Source organism: Jaculus jaculus, chromosome 18, assembly GCF_020740685.1.
Source record: "Jaculus jaculus isolate mJacJac1 chromosome 18, mJacJac1.mat.Y.cur, whole genome shotgun sequence".
NCBI lineage: Eukaryota > Metazoa > Chordata > Mammalia > Rodentia > Dipodidae > Jaculus > Jaculus jaculus.
In genome coordinates this window covers 5907563-5933297 of record NC_059119.1, presented here as the reverse complement: position 1 = coordinate 5933297, position 25735 = coordinate 5907563, and the positions used below count along the sequence as shown (strand labels likewise).

The following is a 25735-nucleotide window of genomic DNA, read 5'->3' as shown; positions in this document are numbered from 1 at the left end:
GGATGTTTGTACTATGAATTCAAATATGATTAATTTCAGAATAAATTCATTTCAAAATGTGTAAGAAGTAGAACTAATAAAATTATTCCAGTACTGTCATATTAGTGTGCAGTAATTAAAGAAAAAATGAGCATATAAAACATAAGGGATAAAAATATGATTTATAATATCCATAAGAATTAATAACATGTAAGATAATAACTAATTTATTTAAACAGTTTCAGTTTATTAAAAAATAGAAGTGTGAAATTACTTGGACTCATTTTATATTGACCCATAGTTGAAAAAATAAATGAGGACCCAGGGAAATAACTTATTCTAATTGATCATTAATTATTTTGACTAGTTATTCTTGCTAGATATTTGTAATAAATTAACATTAAAAGTATCTTCATAATTTTGTCAAATATTAAAATTTTATATTAATGATATATGAAATTCATCCTGTTAATATTCTAGAATGAATGTTTATTCTTTTTAAAATTTTTATTTATTTATTTATGAGAGAGAGAGGGAGGGAGAGGGAGCGAATGGGGACACCAGGCCTCCAGCCACTGCAAACAAACTCCAGATGCATGTGCCACCTTGTGCATCTGGATTACATGGGTCCTGGGGAATTGAACCTGGGTCTTTGGCTTTGCAGGCAAATGCCTTAACCACTAAGCCATTCCTCCAGCCCTGAATGTTTATTATCGTCAACAGAAATATCATGATCATAACAGAATCAGATTTGTAGTCTCACTTTTTTGTTTTGAGGCAATCCCAACAGACTGGCCTTTTTTACATGAGATAGTGAGTGAGAGAGAGAGAGATTGAGAGAGAGAGAGAGAAAATGGTGTGCCAGGGCCTCCAGCCATTGCATTTGAACTCCAGACGTGTGTGCCACCTTGTGTGCATGTACAACCTTGTGCACTTGCATCACTGTGCATCTGGCTTATGTGAGACATGGAGAGTTGAACATGGGTCCTTAGGCTTTTCAGGCAAGCACCTTAACTGCCAACCCATCTCTCCAGGCCTGTAGTCTCACTTTCAAAATTAATTATCACGCATGACATCAAAGTCTCTGCTGAATGTTGCATAACCTTTGATGCTAATCTTGTTAGCTTGAGGTCACCAGTGCAGCTGCAGAAACAGTGACTCTGAACATTCTGTAATTCAGCATGTAGGATGTTGCTCAGCTTAACTGAGAGCGGAGCTATGAGGAGGTAGCATGTTTCTATATGACGTTTTAGGTCTCAAAAATTAAAGACTCTGGTGGGACGGTTGGCTTAGCAGTTAAGTGTTTGCCTGCTAAGCCGAAGGACCCAGGTTCAATTCTTCAGGATCCACATTCATTTGGACATGGAGTTCATTTGCAGTGGCTGGAAGCCCTAGCATGCTCATTCTCCCCTCTCTTTCTCTCTCCCTCTCTCCCTCTCTCTCTCTGTCAAATAAATAAATAAAAATAAAATATTTAAAAAATTAAAGACTCAAAACTCAGCAGATGAACTGCTGCTTGGTTATTCTTCTGACAAAACTCTTTCTTAAAGAAAGCTAGGAGTGAACTGGGCAGTGCTGAGGCTGTCTTGACTTCACAGAGGCAGCCGTGGCTGTGCTCATGACCACTTTCTTTTTTTTTATTTACTTTTTTTAAAAATTTAATTTATTAGTTTTCTCTTCAGTAAATACAGGCAGTTTGGTACCATTATTTAGGCTCATCTGTGATCTACCCCCTCCCATTAGACCCTCCTTGTTAATGAAAATGGGTCGTGCATTGTGGAGTTAGCCCCCAGTTATTGGTATGATACCACTTTCTTCAAGTGAGATTCTGCCTTCAGTTTTTATGAAAAAACTGTTGCTACTACAAGGAAGAAAAATATGTCTGTCAGTGGACAAGTGACTGTATCTGTCCTGTGACGGGGCAGCTGAACCACACTGTGGTTACAGCATCACTAAAAAGCATTTTCCTAAAAAGACACTGCCAATGCCATGACCACCATGCTCTGGGTGATGAATGAACTGACAAGTGGGTGTAGAAGGCAGAAAAACAAGGGGCCCGGCAGGTTCCCTGGGACTGGGCATCATTTCTTCCTTGCTCTTTCCTTCACACTTAACTGTCTTACATCTGCCAATGCTTGTAACACTTCGGCTCACTGCTGGAAAGACCCAGCACAGCAGGAGGCTCTCACTTATCACCACGGTCACTGAGAGAAGATGCTTCTTGAGGTAATAATGTCCCGGGGCAGAATCATCGCCAGTATTGTACACAGTCATCTCTCAGTGATGCAGAAATACTGTGCTAGCCCATCAATACCCTCAAAGTCATGTCCAATAGTGAAGGTCACGTCGGAACAGCTCACGAAATGATCCCCCGTCAAATACCATGACAGTGCACTTCAGGATGACACATCAGTATTTGCACAAATTGATGGCACAGCTATTGATGTGTCTTCAGGATGAGTCAGCCAAAGTGCCCAAGTGACACATTAAGGCACTCATTAGGGGTTAAGGATTTAGCTTAGTAGTAAAGCACTTGCCTAGAAAGCACAAGGCTGTGGGATTGGTTTCCAGCACCAGAGAAAGAATAATTATAGGGCTGGAGAGATAGCTTAGTGGTTAAGGCACTTGCCTGTGCTGGCGCGCCCATTCTCTCCCTTTCTCTCAAATAAATAAAAATAAAATATTAAACAAATAATTATAATAGTCCTCTATAGGATTTGGGTGGGCTTGAAGCTACTGCCTTCCAAGCATTTATAAGGAACCTAGATGAGATCACAGGATGGTGGCCAAGGGCACCTGACTGGGTGACAGCTGGTAAGAGCACCAGGATGCACGGAGGTGGGTTATCTGTACTGTAAGCCAAGTTACTCTTCTTTTTTAAGATTCCCAAACATGTCTAGGGAAAGGAATAAAGCCCTACCATAGGTCACGTGCACACAGGACTTAAGCCTGGTTTGTTGTTACTGTAACATCAAATATCTACAGAGAAAAGGAATATTACCTCTGTGTCAGCAACCGTTACAGTTGACAGTTTTGCTTCTCACCTGACAAGGAGGCCTGATTTCTTTAACCAGTCTTTTTACTATTTTTATAAACTTGAAATGTCAGTAAGAGATACATTTAGTTTTAATAAATAAAAATGTCCGAAAAGGAAAATAATTTTACCTTAATAAATATGTCACTTTATATGTAATTTCTAAAATTACTTTGACAGAAGAAACTAGCAAGAAAAAAACTTATCAAGTAAAACTCAATTAAATAAATATAGAAAACAAGACATTGGACATTGGGAAGAAAGTCTTTTTAGAAAGGAGATTAATTGATCTTTTCAATACAATATTTATATAACATTTATTTCAGGGTTAGCAACATTTAAAAATTGTTCATTGAAGTGTGTGTGTGTGTGTGTGTGTGTGTGTGTGATGAGGGGGGAGAGAAATGCATATACCAGGGCCTCCTACAACTTCAAGCAAACTCCAGATGCATGTGCCACTTTGTGCATCTGGGTGCTAGAAAACAAAACCCAGCTGACATGCTTTGCAAGCAAGCACCCTGTCCTCAGCCATCCCCACAGCCCCCAGCAACATTTTAAAATTGTTATTATTTATTATTATTAATAATATTAACAGCCTATTTTATATGGATACATCATGTGTTGGTGCCCTCTTTTCTCTTACTGAGATACAGAGGCTCCTGAGAGCCCAGCAACATTTTTAATTCATGTTTTTGTTCATTACATTCAAATGTGTGTTGGGCATATGATTACAACAGTATTCTTCAAAATACTTAGATCCACACATTAAAAAAAAAACATGCATTAAAGCTGTAGGTAAAACATTACCTTTTATTTATAGCACACTAGGGTCAACCATTTTTCACAAGGTAAAGAAATGAAATTTTAAATGCTGAAGATATTATTGGAACACAAAACCAAAATGGTTAATATATGATGACTATATTCTTTAGAATGCAGAAATGTCCTTTCAAAATGACAGTTACATTACTTCAACACGTGACAAAATGCTCCTTGTTGATATTGTATGCTATATTATACTGTATTTGTTTCAACTGGAAACCTTAATGTGTTTTAGAAATAGGTCCCTTTCTGAAACAGAGAATTTGTGTGAAGAAATAAAACATATTTGTAGCAGAATAGATATGAAGGAATTAGAACAGGAACCAGTGAAAGGTAAGTTTTTCTTTAGCATTAAAATCACTTAAGGGGAGCCAGGTCTGGTGGCATACACCTTTAATCCCTGCACTCAGGAGGCACAGGTAGGAGGATCACCTGAGACTACACAGTGAATTCCAGGTCAGCCTGTGCTAGAGTGAGACCCTACCTCATAAAACGAAAATAATAATAATAATAATAATAATCACTTAAGGGGGGGGGCTGAAGAGATGGCTTATCCATTAAGGTCCTTGCCTGTGACTCCTAAGGACCCAGGTTTGATTCCCCCATATCCACATAGGCTAGACACACAAGGTGGAGCATGTGTCGAGAGTTAGTTCGCAATGGCTAGAGGCCCTGGTGCACCCATTCTGTTTCTCCCTCCCCTTCTCTCTCTGCCTCTTTCTTGCTCTTTCTCAAATGAATAAATAAATAAAATATTTTTAAAAATCACTTAAGGGGTTGGAGAGATGTCTCAGTGGCTAAAGCGCTTGCCTGAAAAGTGTAAGGACCTGGGTTCAATTCCCAAGTACCCAACTAAAGCCAGATGCCCAATATGGTACATGTGTCTGGAGTTCATTTGCAGTGGCTAGAGTGCCCCCCCCCTCTGTCTCTCTCTTCCTTTCTATTTGCCTCTTTCTCTCAAATAAAAACCAACTAGTCAATAAATAAAATATCTTTTAAAATCGTTTAAAAGGTAATTTGAGCATAAAATGGCAAACCAAGCTTATGTAGCTCACATTGACACTTGAGTAATTTAGACTTCTCACTGCAAAACTAAGAAGGGCAGAGACGGGTAGTCCATGCCAGGCCTGTAAGACAACAAGGAGCTCAGGGTTTCATGTGTGATGACTGATTACACCTGGTTGTCCTTCCTGTGACAGAACCAGTCAGCACAGCATTTCCTTCACAGCATCAGCACAGGGCTCCACCCTACCTATTTGGACATTCATAACATGGCAAATGACAAGCCAAAAACAATAATTCAACAAGGCCCATTGCCGCCTCTCACTGACGACTTACGCGACCCTTTACAGTGCTTGTAACCAATGCGGAGCTGCTACCCAGGTCCCTTCACTCCACAAAGTGGTCTTGTGATGTTCTCCTGTCTTTCTCTTTTTCATAAAATAATAGGAAAAGCATGTTACATGGTACGAGATGCACTAACTTGTTCTTTCTAATGCAGTGGTCTCATTGGTAGACAGGGATCAGCCTCCCCCGGGGGTGCGGGGGGCTCAGAATTTAGGGGTGGTGAGGCACATGGAGTTTGAAAAACAAAACAATTCAATATGCTTGGCTTTTGAATTTGGAGTAGGCAATCCAATTCAACATTTATTTTGAAAACACAAAACATATTTTCCATAGCCAAAACAACCCTTTTTATTCTAAGACTGTCTTTGGTTTTATTTTTGTGAGTCAGGCTGTTAACTTATAATAAACATTCCAAACCATTAAAGCATTTTTGAGGCAACATGACTACAAAAGAGGGTGTGCCTGGTCATTGAGATATTTTGGATGGCAAGATCCCTATTCCATGCTGAATTTAAGCAAACCTTCATTCCATTGTTATCAGATTTAAATCTTGAGTTTGCATAACTTCTTCACTGTTTTCTACTTGAGACTGGCCTTAAGCCACTGGGAATAAACCAACTCAATTTGTTAGTGACCACCCTGGCAAGTGTCTACACACGCCTGATGTTTCTAAGACACTTCGCAGAGACTGCAGACCCAGGACAGGCCAGAGAAGCAGACCGGGAAAGAACTGCGGGTCCTCCACTGCAGTTTAGAAACTGGGGTTCAGTGCGGGTCAGATGGCGGGTCAAATGGACGTTAGCTGGCCGGCTGAGTTCCCTGGACTTGTTCTCTCCGGGTTTTGTCAAGTGTCTGTTCGGATGCGATGGTGAATGCTCTACCGCTGGACAGCCCCACCCCTGAGGCTCAGAACCAGCGTTTCTCGCCCTACACGCCCATCCCAAGCTCACTGAACGTGCTGGTGAGCTCTCCCGCTCTGAAACCCAGTAGATCACACTATCTACCACCTAGAAATGTGCCTGTTGTTGGAAAAAGATTAAGAAAACTACAGCTAATAACATTTGGACTCTTTTTAAAATATTTTATTTTTATTTATGGGGAGGGAGAGAATGGATGTGCCAGGGCCTTTAGCCACTGTAAATGAACTCCAGACACATACACTACCATGTGCATTCTGCTTTGATGGGTTCTGGGGAATGGAACCTGAGTCCTTAGGCTTCATAGGCAAGCACCCTAACCGTTAACCCATCACTATAGCCCACATTTATACTCTTCTTACTTTATTTATTTGAGAGAGAGAGAGAAAGTGGGCATGCCAGACCCTTCAGCCGCTGTGAACCAACTACAGATGCCCGCACCCCCTTGGGTGCATGTGCTACATTGCATGCTTGCGTCATTGTGCGTCTGGCTGACATAGGACCTAGAGATTTGAACATGAGTTCTTAGGGTTCACAGGCAAATACCTTAACTGCTAAGCCCTTTCTCCAGCCCACATGTATACTCTTAACATTACATGAACACACCCTTCTGCTCACTCCTCACCAGCCAAAGCCTCAAGTACTGTGACCATCACATAGGGGACTTATGCGTGAGGAAGCAAAGGAAACTGGGATTTTGTTTGCAAATGCCACTGACTATCGTGGGTACAAGTTATCCACTTGGTTCCCTTTCATGTAGGTAGTAGTCTCCTCCCATCACCACAGAAGACACAGATGTTTCATGCAGTAAGAATATTGAGCTCAAGTTTAGGATTTTCACTGACACATTGTAGTCCCCTACATCAAGGCAAGGAGATGTGCCTTATGTCTGGAAGCAGCTTGGACCCCAAACCTAAAAGGTCCTCACTCGTCTAGCATGCAGCAGGGGTGAGTGTCTGGAGTGGCCTCAGTGACGGTTCCCATGTGGTAAGGGGTGGGATAACTCACACTTTCTGCTTGCAGTAGTTGTGAGATCTCAGAGGAAGATCCCGTGGTGATCTTCTGTCCCATGTCCCTTGATCTGAGTCCACTGTTCTTCATGGCTCTTGGCTCTGCCCTCTGGAAAAACTCTTCCTTTTCTACTCTACTCAAAGTGGATCACATTCAAAAGGATGATCAGGGGATGTAACTCTATGGGTACACTGAACAGTTTTCCCAGGTAGACAAAGGAAAAAGGAAGATAGTGTATTAAGCTTTTCTCAAAACCAAGTGTGTGCAGTTTAAAAATGTTCTTTAATTATGTATTTTCATTGTATGTGTGCACAAGGGGTGGAGGATTAAGATCTCCTTTCCCTGTGGACAGCTTCTACTTCATAAAGAATGGTTCCTGTCACTAAAATATAATGTATGAAAGATAAGATTGCACATAACAGAATTCTATAGTATTGCTGTGATAAGAAAAATAATTAAAACCTCTAAAGTTATCAAAATAGAATTACAACAAAGAAGCCAATGAATCAAACAACAGATTCTCGTGTTGCCATCGCTAGCGTTTGTTGGGAGCACGCTCCTGCCCCTGGTACATACGAACAGCTGTGTCCCTCCAGTGGCCAAGGATCTGAGCCTGAGATTCCTACATGAAGCCAGGAGTCAGTGGCTAACTAACGTTAGGCATCTATAGATTTATGGCTCCTGGTAGAAGTATGCACAATTTAAAAAATACATTTTATTTATTTATTTGAGAGAGAGAAGCAGATAGAGTGAAAGAGAATGGGCCCACCAGGGCCTCCATCTGCTGCAAATGAACTTGACACATGTGCACTTTGTGCACCTGGCTTACATGTGTCCTGGAGATTTGAACTGGGATCCTTTGGCTTTTTAGACAAGTGCCTTAACTGCTGAGCCATCTCTCCAGCCCACAGATCCTTTGTGCAAGCGAGTGTGGACTGGTAAAGACAAATGCACAGACTGCAGAGCATGCTGAGCTTCATCGCAGCACGGAAATGCCAGTGGACATGATGTGAAATTAATATCCTCGAGAGCTACAGACACCAGAATGATGAGATGCAGGATGCAGAATAATTCTGATGTGATTTCTGGAAAGCCAAGAGAGTCACAGAGATGGATAGGCAACCAAAGATAATTCAAGATGAATATTGAAAGCCAAGTGTGGTGGTGGTACAATGGATTCTACTTTGCTCCTCTTGAAATTGAGTCCAAATTTTATACTAAAATGCCAATACAGTCAAAACACTGCTGAGGAGAAAATAGGTGGCAAATAACAAAGGTATTTAAGAACCAAATCAGGGGGAAATGAGCTTGTCCTTTGCCAAATTCACAATGATAATGAAGCTAAAACAACAACCACCCCTCCCCCAAACAGCTCCAGAACAGCCTGGGCTGTCCTGGGAAGAAGGGGTGCGAGCGCCCTGCCCGAGAGGTCCTGGGAGGTCAAGGGAGCTGCATCAGGGAAGGACTTGGGGGAGTGGGTGTAGGTCCAATTGCAGAGTAGCTCCTGTCACCCAGGGACACATCCAGTATTGAAATCAGTAGTTTCACAAAAAAATCTCTATGAAAGTAGTCTTTAAAAGTTAAAAATATACTGCATAAGCTTACATATTTCTAGGCTCCCATCATATTTTAACAGGTGCTTAGTGAGATAGGCTGCAGCTCCTGGTATGTTGACCACAATTCCAGGTCGAAAAACGTAAACCTTATACATAGTGTACCCAATGAAGGAGGAGAGTCTCGCTAGCAATCAGTTTAAAAATAGTAAAAAAGCAACTTTACCTGTAAGCCACAAAGTTTACATATTCCTCCTACTTAAATTTGTGTTTTCATTCCTCCCCTCCCCACCACGGGTCTTGATTGCTTGCTGTCCTGCATTTCTGTGCAACGCAGTTACATGAAAATGGAAGTTTTGTGGATTTTCACATTTGGTGGGATAGACCCTTTTTCCTCCAGCTATATACCCATGGCAAATGCTACTGGTGCTGCAAGGAGACGAGGCTTGACACGACTTCCACCTCCGGTTGTCACTGTTCTGAAGGGAGCAGTGAGCCCTCGGTCAGTTCTCACTGTTCTGAAGGGAGCAGTGAGCCCTATGTCAGTTCTCACTGTTCTGAAGGGAGCAGTGAGCCCTCGGTCAGTTCTCACTGTTCTGAAGGGAGCAGTGAGCCCTCGGTCAGTTCTCATTGTTCTGAAGGGGAGCAGTGAGCCCTCAGTTAGTTCCTACAGCAAAACCAGCACCAGCACCACAAACTTCCTTTATTCCTGCAGGTCCTTCCAGAGTCTGGCGTGATGCAGCTGGGATGGTGAAAGTGATGGCTTGCCTTAGTGAGGACCTTTTGTTGCTACTGCAAACAAACTTTAGACACATCCACTCCGTGCATCTGGCTTTATATGGCTACTGGGGAATCAAACCCAGGCCATCAGGCTTTGCAAGCAAGTGCCTGAACTGACATCTCTCCAGCTCTAAGGTGAAGATTTTCACAGTGAGTCACTTAATACTGTTCAGGTCACTATATATGTCCAGGCCATGGACAACTGTGCCCCAGCTTGAGACCGTCCATTCAATCCTACAGCTCAGGCCTCTGATCGGTGCTGCATGGTCAGGACGGAGCATTCTGGATGTAAAGACATCCAGTTCCCTCGGGCTTCTGTGTCATGTGATCACACCCACACTATGCCTTCAGTAGCACTTAACCTCAGGTCCTCTTGCAGACTCCTCTGAATATCCCCTACCCTCCACGACTCCCAGTCAGTGTTCACAGAAAAAAATAAAAATCTACATAGCCAATTCTTCAGCACCTCTGGCTGAGCACAGGCACCAAACATTCTAGGTATGTAATTATATGTAAATCACCATCTGTTGAAGTTACCTTGTTTTTTGAGAACAGTATTTATCTCAGAAGGAGGATGGAGAGAGAGAGAGAGTAAAAAAGAGAAAGAAGGAACAGATATGGATGCACTGGGCGCCTGCTGCTGCAAATGAACTCCAGACACATGTCCCACTTTGTAATCTGGCGTTATGTGGGTATTGGGGAATTGAGCCAAGGCCATTAAGCTTTACAAGAAAGTGCTTTTAACTGCTGAGCTATCTCTCCAGTCGGCATTTTCTTACTTCTGGGACAAAACACCTGAGCAAAAGCAACTATGGAAGGAGAGGGTTTATTTCCAGCTTATAGTTTCAAGGGGAAGTTTCACCACAGTGCAGACAGCTGGCTCATGGTAGGGTCTCACACTAGCCCAGGCTGACCTGCAACATACTCAGCAGCCCAGGCTGGCCTTGAACTCATGGCTGTCCTCCTCTCTCAGCCTCCGGAGTGCTGGAATTAAAGGCAGGCACCACCATACCCAGGAGGATATCATCTATCTTTCAGAATGAATCAACCGGTAAAGAAGGGCAGATGTTTCTGGGCTCCTGGTTTCAGAACGTTCAGTCCTCAGTCACCTGGTGTAGCTGCTTGTTGGCCCTGGGCCCGTGGCAAGGCAGAACCATCGTGGCAGACAGAGATAAGCTGCCTTCCCCATGGCAGCTGAGGAAGAGGAGGGGAAGGAGAAAGTGAGAGAAAGAAGATAGTCCCCAAGCTTACACCTCCACGGAGCCCTCAAGTTTCTACTTCACACTGTGAAGTCACCAGCGGACTGATAGATTAGCTCAAGCCCTCATGACCAGTCATCTCCCAACACCCCCCCCCCCACAAGCCTCCCAACACGAGCTGCCGCAGGCCGCCTCAGGCCCACAGCCCACAAGCCTGCTGGTTGTGGTTAAAGTCAACTTTTATCTGTCTACTTCCTGAAACAAGATTGCTTCCATTCTCCGGTTATCATGGTCCATAAAATATATCCAATGTCCCCTTCCAAAATAAGCTTTCTTCATTCAGTGAAATGCCCGTATTACTAGTGTAATATAGCATATTTATTACTCATATGTACTTATACCTATGGCTTATTCATTTTTAAAGTTATATGATATTCTGGGCAGAGTACTATAATTTATTCATGCTCCTGAAATGAGCACTTGAATTACTTTAATATTCCTTCTATTACAAGCTATAGTGCCAGAAAAAATATGCAAGAATTTCCCAAAAGGAAATTCTCAGAGTAGAGTTTCTAGGTGTGTCTGTCTATTCAACTTTATATTTCTATTTTTCTAACATGATTAGGTACATTTACATCTTCTCCACCAATGTAGAATACCCTTCAGATCCATATGGCACAAGCCTTAGTATTATTAAATTAACTTTGACTAATTTACTAACTACAACTTAGAGACTAATAGCAAGATTGAACAACCATTCATATTTTATCATGTGGATTTACCATCGTACACTATGCCTACCATACAGCTTGGCTATTTTCTAACTGGATTTTATTGATTTTTTCAACCAGATTTTAGTGATTGGATTGATTTTCAATACTGGGCAATGAACCTAGGGTCTTATACATGTTAGGCATGGGCTCTACCACTGAGTTAACATCCCCAGCACTTTTCTACTTTATTTTGATACTAGTTCTGGCTAAATTGCCCAGATGCCTTGAACTCTTGATCCTCCTTTCAAGCTCCTTTCAAGGAGCTGGGATTACTGATATGCATCCCAACTTGTAGTTTTCCCCCACATACATTCTACATATCATCAGTGGTAGGTGATATATCTTGAATTGGTCTGAATGTATGATTTCATTCCCATTCAGTTGCCATAGTTTAATACTGTAAGTTTAATACAGTTGTTTTTAGGCACTTGAATGTTCTTCCTGCACTGGTAGTGTGTGTGTGTGTGTGTGTGTGTGTGTGTGTGTGTGTGTGTGTGTTAACCAGGTTACAGGGCATTCTCACAAAGCTTTATCTTATCTGAGTCTTTCAACTTTAAAAGACAAGGCAGATATTATTATTGTTTTATAGAGAAGGAAACTGCAGGGCTAATAGGTCCTCAAACTCAGCCTTCCACATCCTACTTATGATTATATGATGCTGTTTGTAGATTATGGTTTCTTCACGTGAGAAAATACTACACCTCTGCTTCACTTCTTTACCTAACTTCTCTCTCTCTGTCATGCTTCCACCCCCATCTTCATTCTCTTTCCCTCACCTACTCTCTTTCCTCTCCTCCATCTTTCTTTCTGTGTTGTATCTAATTCAAAACACATCTCTACTCTATGAAGTTTATTTTAGTTCCATTATGAACAAACCGGATGAATAAAGATAGCTCCATGGGAATTTTCTAATAGGTTATTTTTGGAGATTCTAAGAGAAAATGAAAAATCTTAAGAGTTACCTGAAGTAAACCAATTTTTAAAAATGGGCTTTCTATGCAAGAGGAAGCTGAGTTTAAATTCCTGTAGCATTTCAGAAAGTTAAGAAGAACATAGAAAATAGAGTAGAAAAATATACTTTTAACATTATATAAATTGGTCAGTCTTTCCATCAAATATTGACTTTGTACTTCATTATGAAATACTATTTATTTGCCATAGCTGATATAAAAACCTATATTTTAATTAGTATCAAATATTGATCTTGTCAGGCAAGTAATATGGGCAGAGCAGTGATTCTACTATTTAACCTCCAGCTGAAGCTTACCTGGGCAGGTGGGTGAATGTCCCATATCTTCTGGGATGGCCCAGTGAGGGTGGGTTAAGAGATGTCCCAGGTTAACCCTCAGATATTTGACTTAGTCAAAGTACTAGTACTTCTTATTTTCCAGAGCTGAGCTGTACAATAAGTATGTTGGCAGATAAATAAATTATTTTTTTTTCTTTTTGTGAGACAGGGTCCCACTATAGCCCAGACTGATCTAGAACTCACTCTGTAGCCCAGGCTGGTCTCAAACTCATGGTGATCCTCCTACCTTAGCCTCCCCACGATTAACATTAAAGGTATGAGCCACCATGCACAGCATGTGCTGGTGACCTATTTAACCTTTCAATGTTTCCATGGCTGTTTCTATTTTTATGTACATTTCAGACATCAAAGAGAACTATGCTTGATGGAACAAGCAGGAACAAGAAAGGACCTGGGGAAAAATGAGGAAACAAAACCTTCTCTGAGCTGTTTTAATCACCAGATAGTAATTAAGCACTTAAGTACTTCCGGAGTATATGTCTTAATGATAATACATAGGTGCATATTGTATCTTCTCCAAAGAGAAATATCTTCAACAATGTTGTAGTCGGCTTTGCACTGCTGGCAGAAAACACTGGACCAGGAGCAGCTTGTGGGAGGAAAGGGTTGATTTTGGCTTACAGACCCAGGGGAAGCTCCGTGGTGGCAGGGAACAAACGATGGCATGAGCAGAGGTTGGACGTCACCTCCCGGTTGACATCGGGAGGACAGCAGCAGCAGGAGAGTGTGCCAAACACTGGCCAGGGGAAAGTGGCCACAACACCCACAGACCTGCCTCCAACAATACATCACCTCCAGGAAGCTCCAATTCCAAACTGCCACCAGTTGGGGACCTAACATTCAGAATATGTAAGTTTATGGGGGACACCTGAATCAAACTATAAGCAGTGACTCTATATTCTACAGATGAGTATTGGAAATGCATCTATTTACATACCATGTACACCACCCACCGAATATTTCCATGTGTGTACAATTTTCACGAGGTGCTGCTCTCTGAATGTTTTAGAAACATTTTTTTATATTTTATTTATTTGAGAGAGACAGTGTGGTAGTTTGAATATATGGCCCCTAACATATATATATATAATATATATAATAGTGTTTTATTAGCTTGTAGATTGGATCTGCAGCCACCCGGAGGGAGGCAGTGTCACTGCATGGACCTTAGGCTCCAGCCCTCAGGTATAGTGGTGGGCTTGAGATTTCCATCTAAAGATATTCCAAGTGTACCTAGCTGGCGTTCCTGAAGTGTGCTGTATTGTGTGGCTCTTTGGCTTGTGCTTCTCTCTCTCTGCTTGGTCCTGTGAAGGCAGGCCAGCTTCTTCTGCCATTATAGAACTTCCCCTGGATCTGTAAGCTTCAATCCCTTCCTCCATAACTGTGCCTGGTCTGGAAGCTCATCTCAGTGAACCTGAAGCTATCTACTACAGAGAGAGATAAAGAGGGAGAGAGAAAGAGAGACAGAAAATGGGTGTGTCAGAGCCTCTGGCCACTGTAAACAAACTCCAGATGCATGGGTCACCTTGCACATCTGGCTTACAGGGCAATAGGGAATCAAACCTGGGCAAACACCCTAACCACTAAGCAATCTCTCCAGCCCTACTTTCTCTATTTTGAACCAGGTCTGAGAGCTGTGTGTGTTATGTGACGAAAACTGCGTGTCTGAAGCTGAGCTCTCTTTGTGTATTTCTTTTATGAGTCAGGTATTATAGGAGGCTCATGCACCTCACATTAGCAGGACATAATTACAACACAAAGTGGTGGCGCGAGATCCAGACACTGCGGCAAGGGGCACCTCATGACGGTGGAATTCAGACCTGAGCTTGGAGAAAGCTTGATGAGCTGGGTGCTGGTAATCTTGACTTGTACATGCTTTGCAGTCGTAGTTATTAGGAATGACCTGCAGGCTGCTAAAGGAGGCGAGAGTCATTCTAACTGGGAAGTTTTGAGTTATAATAGTCTAGAGACCCACAGTCAAATGAACCACTTGAGGAATGACACTCTTTCTATTTCCAAGCAAATCTTCCAACCAACTGCTCATATAAGGGTTTTGTTGGTAAGATGGTCTTTAATTTAAAATTCACTTTGTGGGCTGGAGAGATGGCTTAGCGGTTAAGTGCTTGCCTGTGAAGCCTAAGGACCCCGGTTCGAGGCTCAGTTCCCCAGGTCCCACGTTAGCCAGATGCACAAGGGGGCACACGCGTCTGGAGTTCGTTTGCAGAGGCTGGAAGCCCTGGCGCGCCCATTCTCTCCTCTCCCTCTATCTGTCTTTCTCTCTGTGTCCGTCGCTCTCAAATAAATAAATAAATTAATTAAAAATAAAATAAAATAAAATTCACTTTGTCAGATGGGTGGAAAATTGGAATAATAGACCGAAACAGGGGCTGTCCCTGACAAACACACAAACAACAAACCAGGGTCATGCTATTTGTAAAGGGAAAAGTGTCCAAGGCCTTCTATGGGAAGAGAGTCACAGGGTTGATTTGGGAAACTTTTCCTTAGTAGAAAAATATGTTTGAAGCCAGAGAATGCTTCCAGGATTAGCCAACAGGGATGAATTTTAAAAGATTATGCAGGAGTGAGTAAATCCTTCAATTAAGACTAGTGTTTGGAAAACCTGGTGTGGTGACATACATCTGTAATCCCAGAATTTAGGGATGGAAGCACGAAGATCGTAAGTTCAAGGTCATTCTCAGCTACATAATGAGTTCGAGGTGAGCCTGGATGAGATCCCGTGGTTCAAAAAAATATTTTTAAAAACTACAAAGAGAGTGTTTTGGCTAGATGAAGCTCAATGGCAGTCCAGTTTTCTATTGTATCTGAGACCTTAAATTCCATCCTCATCACCCTCCACCCCAAAGAGTCTTTATGCTAATTGTAGGGGCAGCAAGAACCAGCGGAATGGGGTCAGGAACGAGGGAAGACAGGGTGCCAACCCATGATGTAACCATACAAAATAAGTTGTTAATAATAATAATAATAGAACCCGGGCTCCTGGAAACTGTTCCTGCTCTGCTTACACTTGGCAGTGTGTGTGTGTGTGTGTGTGTGTGTGCGCGCGCGTGTGTCGGGGGGGGATGCTGGGGTGGGAAGCAGTGGCGATTACAAAGCTCAGAATCTCTCAGGTCTCTCTCAGGATTCCTGCAGCATCAATGGGGCACGCGTGGTCGTTGATAGGCCAGGCAGCGCCGCTGTGCTACCTACGGGAGCATCTGAAACGAGGAAAGATGCTGAGAGACACGCGATCACCTGTAGTGAGGCCAAGGGAGTTGTCTGTGGGGTCCAGTCTGTCCGCACCCATACCGGTGGATGGCCTTGGGCGATGTGCGGAAGGGTCCTCACTCCTGACCTGATACATCTCACAGATTTCTCAGGCCCCGGCCACCCAGCGTCAGGCCCCGCCCAGCAGGCGACGATCCCCGGCGCCGGACCACGCCCACCACACCCAAGTTCCCGCCCGGCCGACCCGAGGTCCCGCCCACTCGGCTCGGCCCCGCCCTCCTCGGCGGTGTAAAGTCCGGGGACTGGCACCGCGGCGCACTTCCCGAGGCCACGCCCACCGCGGCTAGGCTCCGCCCGCTAGGCTCGGCCCCGCCCTCCTCGGCGGTTAAAGGTCCGCGGGCCGCGCGCTGCACTTACTTCCCTGAGGCTCCGCCGAGACGCGCTGCCTCTCCGCAGACTTCCGGCGGCGGTGGCGCGCTCCAGTGCGCGTGCGCGCGGCGCCCGCGTCCCTCCCCCTGTGGCGAGGACTTGGTACGGCCCGGCGGTTGAGAGGCTTCTCCCCTCCGGGGCGCGCTTTTCAAATCGTCCCCGGCGTGGGCGCCGCGAGCCACGCGATGGAGACCCCCGCGCGCAGCGCGCCTGCGGGGCAGCAGGTGAGCGCGGAGGGCGGGGCGGGAGGATGCTCCTGGAGGATGCTACCGGGAGGATCCTACGGGGAGGATGCTCCTGGAGGATGCTACGGGGAGGATCCTACGGGGAGGATGCTCCTCGAGGATGCTACGGGGAGGATGCTCTGGGAGGATGCCCCTGGAGGATGCTACGGGGAGGATGCTCTGGGAGGATGCCCCTGGAGGATGCTACGGGGAGGATGCTCTGGGAGGATGCCCCTGGAGGATGCTACGGGGAGGATGCTCTGGGAGGATGTCCCTGGAGGATGCTACGGGGAGGATGCTCTGGGAGGATGCCTCTGGAGGATGCTACGGGGAGGATGACCCGGGAAGATGCTACGGGGTGGATGCTCCGGGAGGGTGCTATGGGGAGGATGCTCCAACAGGATGCTACTAGAGGATGCTGTGTGGAAGCTGCACCACCCACTCTCCCTGGCTTTCAAAGTGGGGGAAACAGGCAAGACTGGTCGATGCTTCCTGGGGACAGTGCCCTGGGACTACCTAGAAAGCATTCGCTTCCTTACTTCTGGGGGATGTGCCAGCACCACCTTTGAGCTTCTTCACACAAAGGTGGGGAGTGAGCGTGGGTTGATCACACCTTAGGAAGCCAACGGGGAAGGTACCGGGAGTTGCATACAGGTTTGGTGTTCGCGTTTTTCAGCAAACAACACAATAAAACTGTGTGTTAAAAGCCTGTTACTTAGCGTAGACAGTCATGATTTCTTGGTGGCATCAGCTATTAACCTCTCTCGCTCTTCATACTTTGGGATCTTTAAGAGGAAACTGGCGTCTTTTTAGCAGCTGCTTATCTTATCTGCAGCCATTGAAGTAGAGTAGTTTAAACCAGGTAAAACGGCCAGATTTTAGGTGTCGATGGGGAGAATGTTAAAATTTACTGTGGTGCAACCTAATAGCTTTGTTGAAAAACCTGGAGTTTCCTTGACTGATGCAGCGTTTTTAGAAACTCTTCGGTAATACTGTGAAAAAAAAAAATCACAAAACATTAAGAGTTATCTTGCAAAACATGTCCAGTCCATTTTACTAGCAATTTGTGTTGTTTTGTGACATTTCCAAAGACTTCAAAGATTTTTGCTGTAAGCACTTCTTTTTGATCCTATTTTATTATGTATGTATTTGGCTATCCTGATTTGTTTTTTGACAAGGTTGCATGTTCCCCAGGTCTAGTAACCAAAGAGGATAACCTCTTTCCTCCACCTCCTGAATGCTATGATTATAGGGCTGTGGAGTTGTATATGTGTGTCCCCCTCACCTATTGTGCTGGGGATGGAGCCCAGGACTTCGTGCATACAAAGCAAGCACTCTGCCAACTGAGCCTCACCCCAGCCAGGCTGTCCTGATTAAATCAGAATTGATTTCTAGTGGGTTGGTACTCTGTTGAGATTCTTTCAGGGATCACATAGGTGTTGGTGTGGCCATCCAAGTTCAAGTGTATTTGTTCTTGGTATGCTGCAGTCATATTTAAGCATGGTGTGTAACAGAAGGGAGAAGGGGTTAAGGTCATGAAATAACCATAGCTGCATGGAGGAGCATAAAATTCTGAGTACCAAGTTGAATTATGGACACGTGCGAATGCACAGTGGTTAGTGATTTCTGAGCACTGCAAAATCCAAATAATTGAGTCAGATTCAGTTGAAATCCAACTGTGCTGTGAAACACACTCATACACACACACACACACACAGAGAGAGAGAGAGAGAGAGAGAGAGAGAGAGAGAGAGAGAGAGAGAGAATGAGCACACTAGGGCTCCACCTACTCCAAACAACCTCCAGATGCATGCACAACTTTGTGCATCTGGCTTTACATGGATATTGGGGAATCAAAAGTACCTTTGACCTCTGAGCCTTCTCTGCAGCCCTCTAACCTTTTCTTATAAAGTTTAAGCTTCTGAAGAAAGAAATCACACAACGAGTAATTAAGCTTCAGAAGTAACACTCCCTTACTTCAGGAAGGTTTATGTATGCAGAAACACGAGTAAGAGCTCTTTCTAGTTCAGCTGCCCAGAATGGCCAGTATTAGAACTAAGATTATATTATGTGTACTTTGCGTTTTTCCATTTTCTTCAGCTTTACGTTGGTCTCAGTTAACTCGGCTTACATGCATTGTTAGGTGATTACTAATTTCTATCTGGAATACTTCTGGGAAATTTCTGTTTTACTAACAGCCCAACTTCAATTTATAAAATAAATAAATTATATGTTAGAATCAACAAGAACGCATTCTCTCTGTCCTTCCTTTGTGTTATTCCAGCTTTTGAAACCTTACAGGAAGGCTGGAAAGAGGGCTCAGCAGTTACAGATGCTTGCTTGCAGAGCCTGCCATCCTAGGTTTGATTCTTCACCACCCTCTTCAAGCCAGAGCAGAGACCCTGACACGCACACATGGGCATACACATGCAAATAAAAAGTTAAAACCTTGAAGATTGCTCTTTTCCCATAATCTAGATTTTCACTTGTTTGTCTGTCTGTCTGTGGATCATCTGCCGTGTTGCTGTCCTCTCCTGCTGAGGAAGCACTAACGCTGAGTTGTAGGCCGCCCAGTCTCTACTGCCCCGGCAGTCTCCTCATCCACTCTGAGCCTTGCTCTGGGTGGTCTTTCTCCCCGTCAGCTGCAAATACTTCCAGGGATACCCTGACCCAGGTTCTGCATGACTTGATTATAAATGAGCACTTTAATCAGAACAGTGAGCCAGGATGGCTCTGTCCCATTCTTGCTTTCAAACACCCAAAAGGAATGCATGCCGGGAACCTGGATTTGCCATTGTTCCCAACCACTCATGGCTTTACCTGGCCATGTCCTTGGGACTGATGAGTTTAGCTGTCTGCTAAACTTCTTGAGGTCAGTAAGCATCACCTTGGGAGCTCAGTGGGTACTCCTTATGTGATCATTTCTCCATGGCAGCACCATATATACTATACTCATTAACTACGACAAGTCCTTTTGCTGCATAAACCTTTTATTGTCCAGAGCTAATTAGTGTTGCTTGATCAGAGAGGTTTTCTTCCACATGTAAAGAGTAGGTCTGTGGGCTGGGAAGATGGCTCAGTGGTTAAAGACCCTTGCTTGCAAAGCCCGCTGGCCCGGACTTAATTCCTAAGCCACCCATGTAAGCTGGACACAGAATGTGGCACAAACATCTGTTGTTCATTTTCAGCAGCAAGAGACCCTGTCTGTCCCACCCATGTGCAAATAAATGAAAACTAAGAATAGGTACGTGCTAAAAAAAATTGCATAGAAAACACAAACCTGGCGCAGTAGATTTGGTTATTGTGTTCACTGAATGACTTAACCGCCATGCGTGCACTTCCCAGCTCATCCCCGCCCCTATCTGTGCACCTCACAGGGGCCAGACTCACCTCAGCAGCACAGCCCGGGCCTTGGAGGCCTGTGTATGCTCACTGGAGTGGGTAAAAGGCCACATAGTAAATATGTTCAGCCTTGCTGGCCTCAGCCTTTGAAATCACTCAACTCTTCTTATAGCTTAAAGTATCCATAGCCAACAAGAGTGGGTGTGGGTGTGATCCAGTGTGACTGTATTTACAAAACAGGTGCCAGCCAGGCTACAGTTCACTAACCGTGCTACAAAAGACACTTTTCTAATGTTTGCAAAACGGACCAATTTCCTTTACCTTAATGAATAGGAACTTAATCCCACACATCAGTTTATTTTTTTTCTTAAAACTTTTTCTTTATATGTCCTTTTCCTGTTATTTGTAATCTTCTGGAGTCCTGTTTGTTTTTGTTGTTGCTGTTGCTTGTTTGTTTGTTTTTCCGGGAGTGACAGAAGAAGCAGTCATGGACAGGATAGAGACTCTAAGCGGAGTCCCTGGTGTGGCTGTGGCCACCTGCTGGCTCCTGCAGGGTGGTGCAGCTGTCACTGTGTGGCAGTCCTCTGCCTGGGACGGGCACTCATGGAGGAACATTAAATAGAAAGAGAAAGGAAAAGGCCAGGCCCTTCCTACCTCCAGGGATGCTCACTGGTTTGGGTGGGAGCTTTTCTAGGGCTCTTCCTCTCGGCTGGCTTCCAGTCATTCCAAAGGCAAGCAGGCTTTTAGAACACAGAGCGTCAATTGACTGCCATGTTGCTGCATCACAGAAGGAAAGATGAGTTTAGCGGCACCAGATGGTATTTTTATTGGTATCTGAGTTGTGGGTAAAGCAATTTATCCCAGCTTCAAGTTGCTTCCTGTGTGCCCTCTCCGGTACTAACCAGCCTGACAGAGTTTATTTCTATAGACATATGGGTCACATATATAATTCTTATAATTAATTGCTAATTACACTGAAGAAAAAATTTACTTTGGGGGGCTAACAAGTCATAAAATGATGAAATGGAGTTGTAGAAATAGTCATGTGTAAGCAAGGACAGCCAGCACTTGACTGCACTTATGTAGCCCAGCAGTTCTGAGTCGCAACACAACCAGAGAAGGTTTTTATGTGGTGATGACATGATGTAATTACAGAAAGTAATTAAACAGATCTGTGTCCTCATGTGAGTAGAACAGCAGATGGATTTGGGGAGTCAGGTTAAATCATCAATCAGTTGCCTTTTTTGGGTCCTACCCTTGGCTGTCAGTTCACCTAACTTTTATTATCTTTCAATGTGGACAGATTATTAAAAAAATATATTTTGGGGCTGGAGAGATGGCTTAGCGGTTAAGCGCTTGCCTGTGAAGCCTAAGGACCCCGGTTCGAGGCTCGGTTCCCCAGGTCCCACGTTAGCCAGATGCACAAGGGGGCGCACGCGTCTGGAGTTCGTTTGCAGAGGCTGGAAGCCCTGGCACGCCCATTCTCTCTCTCCCTCTATCTGTCTTTCTCTCTATGTCTGTCGCTCTCAAATAAATAAATAAAAAAAATTAAAAAAAAATATATATATTTTGGGCCTGGGTGTGGTGGCACACACCTTTAATCCCAGCCCTCAGGAGGCAAAGGTGGGAGGATTGCTGTAAATTCGAGGCCTCCCTGAGACTCCATAGTGAATTCCAGGTCAGCCTGGGCTAGAGGAAGACTCTGCCTCGAAACCCCACCTTCCCCCAAAAGAATTTGAGCTTTTAAAAACTCTCTCTCTCTCTCTGCCTGGTGATGGGCCCGGGTCCATGAAAGATCTGAGGACAGCTTCCGGCTGTTTGTCCTCTCCTCACACGGCCTGAGCCAGGGTCTCCTTTGCTTTTGCTGTCGCACGTGCAACAGGCCCGTGAGTGTCCTGATTGTCCTGCTCTGCCTCTCTTTGTGACTTGCAGCATGGTATAACATCGGCAGTGTCTACTGCAGTTTCAATCAATTGGGAATAAGAAGAAAAACTGATTTTGGATTACTGCTGCCTTTTAAAAATGACTTTTTCTTTGTCTTAGGAGTGCAGCGTTCAAGAAAAAATAGACTTAGAAATCCGAATGCGAGAAGGAATATGGAAACTCCTTTCTTTGAGCACCCAAAAAGACCAAATTTTACAGGCAGTTAAGAATCTCATGGTGTGTAATGCTCGGATAACAGCTTACACGTCGGCACTGCAGGAACGGGGAGAACGGATGGCGAGTCAGGCTGCAAGACGGTCAGTAGTGAAAAACGGCTTTCCATGTTCTTAAAAACTCGAATTGAAACCACAGTAAAACTTAAGTGTAAGTGAAAATGTCAAATCCCCAAATCTTTTTAAGAAGCAAACCCGCTGGAGTGACGGCTGCTGTCCTAGCTGCTGAATGCCACTTTCAAGATGGTCTCACTGCATGGCCGCAGCTCTTGTTGGGTTTCACACGTGACCCAGAAAAGAGGCTTCTGGAGGATCGAGGGCTGAGGGAGTAATTGAAGAAGGATGGACCAAGACAACAGTGGAGAACAGAGATTACATACTTAGACATACAACTAGCTAGAGACAGAAGCTGACATAAATTGGCTTGCTACATTATTTCTGGTCCCATGTTCTCTGTCATTGTAGCCTATCCTTGTGGCTTAGATGTAGGATTTGTGTTTGGAATTTTATCTTGTCCTACTTACAATGCCATGTCTTATCGGACCCAACGATGAACTCAGTTGAGTGGCTGACTCTGGTGTCTTTTCTGGTACAAAATCGTTGTTCCCTTGTGTGTTTTCTACTGTCCCACCTCAGCCCTGCTGTGTTGCTGAAGCTTCTAATTCTGTGAAAGTGAAAGTTCCTTTATATGCCTCAGTAGCCAGGTGTTAGGCTTGGCACACTGCACCTCCATTAAATTCCTTAACAATAAGGTAAAGTTAGGTCAGAGGTTTCTGTGAAAATGAAATATTAATAAGGTCATGATCTAATGGATACCAGGGTACAAAGTGGCCAAATTTGTTAGTTGTATTGCTATTTTAGTCTCTTTGTACCTCAGGTCTTTCATTACAGTAGGCATGATAATAAGTACTTTGTAAATATTTGGAATATATATATATGCAATAACTTTGCCACATACTAAGTATTCAATGAATTTCAAATTCTCCTTATATGCTCCTGCAATTATTGATAAAATGCCCTGATATCCTAGTGTATGTAGGAAAATATTATTTCCAGGTAGATGTACATTGATTTAAGTTGGTGTTTCTTAAACTGGGCCACATGTCACGAAGAGTGTGTGATTATGAATCGAGAGATGTGCCTGACAAAAGTAAGGATGGCATGTTTCCCAGCATGAGTTTTCAAGATGAAGCACGAGGTCTTAGAAGGTGGTGAAGTTTCACGTTATCTTCTCCTCAGTTTTTATTAGAGCATTTCAGCAATGAGGGGCTGTTGAAATGGAAGAATTTGAGAAATATTAGTGTAAGAAAATGTAAGACCGAGCGTTCATTATTACATCATTTTTCCTAATTCTTGGAACATTCCTCTGGGATCCAGATCTAGTCCCACATCTAATGTTCTGTAAGTGTTGGTAATGAATTGTGTATTTATTGCACAGATTCTGCTAATTTGGCATCATGACTTCTGAAGTGGACAACTTGTAACAAGGTTGAATCAGCCTGATTCATGTTATGTTTCCACAGCAGACTTAGGAGGCAGTTGGGAACTCTTCACTGAAACTGTGCACAAATTTCTTTTTTTTTTTTTTTCCTGATTGTATCTGCAGGTGAAAATCTCTTACCTACTTTATACATGTCTATATTTATTCATTCATATGAAAGTTTTGTGTAAAAACATTCACATTCTGATGGATTCATTTATTTTAACGTTCTTTTGCATGGGCAGATACAGCCTAAGCCACTAATCAAATATAAGAAGAAATTGTGGTACTTCCTTCCCCCTTCCTTCCTTCCTTCTTTCTTTCCTTTCTTTCTCTGTGTTGAAGAGAAGTATTAAGTTCACACAAACTTTGAATTTATAAGCTCTCTTAGTATTTTGATTCTCATGGAAGTCAGGAAAGAACCATGAATGATGACTTAGTTTTCCTCATACCTGAATTTTCTTTCCTTTTGCTCTTCTGGATCTTTCTCTCTCTCCATCTTTAGCTCTTCAAGTAGATTCTGGAGCTATTTGGAGGAGTTATTACAAAGAAATTAATAATAGTACTTGCTGTTTTGACAGATGAGTATTCGTGATTTAGTTCCTTGAAGGAAATCATGCCAGTTGTTCGGTTGATTAATCCTGTTTACCAGGCGCTGGCTGCTTAGGGAGTTCTTGTAAAGCCCCGTGCTAGGTGACCGTGCTAGGTGACCATGCTAGGTGACCGTGCTGGGTGACCGTGCTAGGTGACCGTGCTGGGTGACCGTGCTAGATGACCGTGCTGGGTGACCATGTGGGTGACCGTGCTAGGTGACCGTGCTGGGTGACCGTGCTAGGTGACCGTGCTAGGTGACCATGCTAGGAGCCGTGTGTCAGTTGGTCATTTCACTAGGATGTGTATAAGGCTCTGTTAGGACCCTTTCAGTATACAGATGGATTTCTTTTGACAAGATTATACTGGATTGTACGGTAAAATGCTTCTTCCATCTCACTTTTTTAATTTAAGAAGCTCCCCATGAAACTGAAGTTGATCTTTGCCTGTCTTCTGTGACTGTCACTTGGGACCTTTGGTGCTGTTTTGTCTGCATCCTTGGGGTTCTTTTCACCCTCACTTCTGCATCCCTGTGCGTCTTCGCCTGTGTGTTCATCATCAGGTACATAGTGTGTGTGCATGCGTGTGTGCGTGTGCGTGTGTGTGTAGGGCAGAGGACAACCTCAGAGTGACGGTCTTCTCCTTTCCCCTCCGTTTTGCCCGTGTGAGCATGCGTGCTGTGTGTGTCAGGCTCGTTGGCCGATAACTTTCTTTCTTCTCATGGAAGATATGCCTACCTTTTTATTCCTTGTTTGGGTTTGTTTATTTTTATTTATTTAACTGAGAGCAACATACAGACAGAGAGAAAGAGGCAGAGAGAGAGAAAGAGAGAGGGAGAGAGAGAATGTACATCTGGCTTACATGGGTACTGGGGTATTGAGCCTCGAACTGGGGTCCTTAGGGTTCACAGGCCAGCACTTAGCTGCTAAGCCATCTCTCCAGTCCAGGTTTTATTTATTTTGAGGCTGTAGTTCAGGCTGACCTGGAGCTCATTCTGTGGCTCAGGCTGGCCTGGGATACATGGCGATCTTCTTACCTTATCCTCCCAAGTGCTGAAATTAAATGCATGCACCACCGTACCTGACTCTTGTTTATTCTTTACTAGTCTGAAGTGTTAGATTCTTAAAGTCATATTTGTATTCCCAGGCTCATTAATAATAACTCCTTTAGTTGCACTTAGTTCATTTTGCAGTATTGTATTCTAGTTTTTATTATTTTCTATGTCTCAGAAGTGGGGTTGATTATCATTTTTCTTATAAGGGAGAATTAGCACGCCAGTGTCTCCAGCCACTGAAATCAAATTCTAGATGCATGCGTCACCTAGTGTGCATGTGCAACCTTGCGCTTGCCTCACCTTGCACATCTGGCTTATATGGGATCTGGAGAGTCGAAAATGGGTCCTTAGGCTTTGCAGGCAAACGCCTAACACTCTAAGCCATTTCTTCAGCCCTGATTGAGTATTTTATTAGCTGAAGAAGTTTGGTTTTCTACTTAAAAATTTTTTTATTTTTATTTATTTGAGAGAGAGGCAGATAGAGAGACTGGGTGTGGCAGGGCTTTGACT

At 43.7% G+C, this 25735-nt stretch overlaps 1 protein-coding gene and 1 long non-coding RNA gene across 2 annotated transcripts in view; one reads left to right on the top strand and one right to left on the bottom strand.

Annotated features, from left to right (window-relative positions):
- Window positions 1-16417, bottom strand: part of LOC123455736 — a 57528-nt gene extending 41111 nt beyond the window's left edge. Inside the window, exon 1 of the long non-coding RNA XR_006634107.1 lies at window positions 16367-16417. This is a non-coding gene — a long non-coding RNA (uncharacterized LOC123455736). The remainder of the gene's footprint in view (window positions 1-16366) is intronic.
- Window positions 16418-16543: 126 nt separating this feature from the next.
- The window catches only part of Rtkn2 (rhotekin 2), a 61877-nt gene continuing 52685 nt past the window's right edge, over window positions 16544-25735 (top strand). Inside the window, exons 1-2 of the mRNA XM_045137759.1 lie at window positions 16544-16602; window positions 21988-22184. Of these exons, the coding sequence (XP_044993694.1) occupies window positions 16564-16602; window positions 21988-22184 (236 nt within the window). The 5' untranslated portion in view covers window positions 16544-16563. The remainder of the gene's footprint in view (window positions 16603-21987; window positions 22185-25735) is intronic.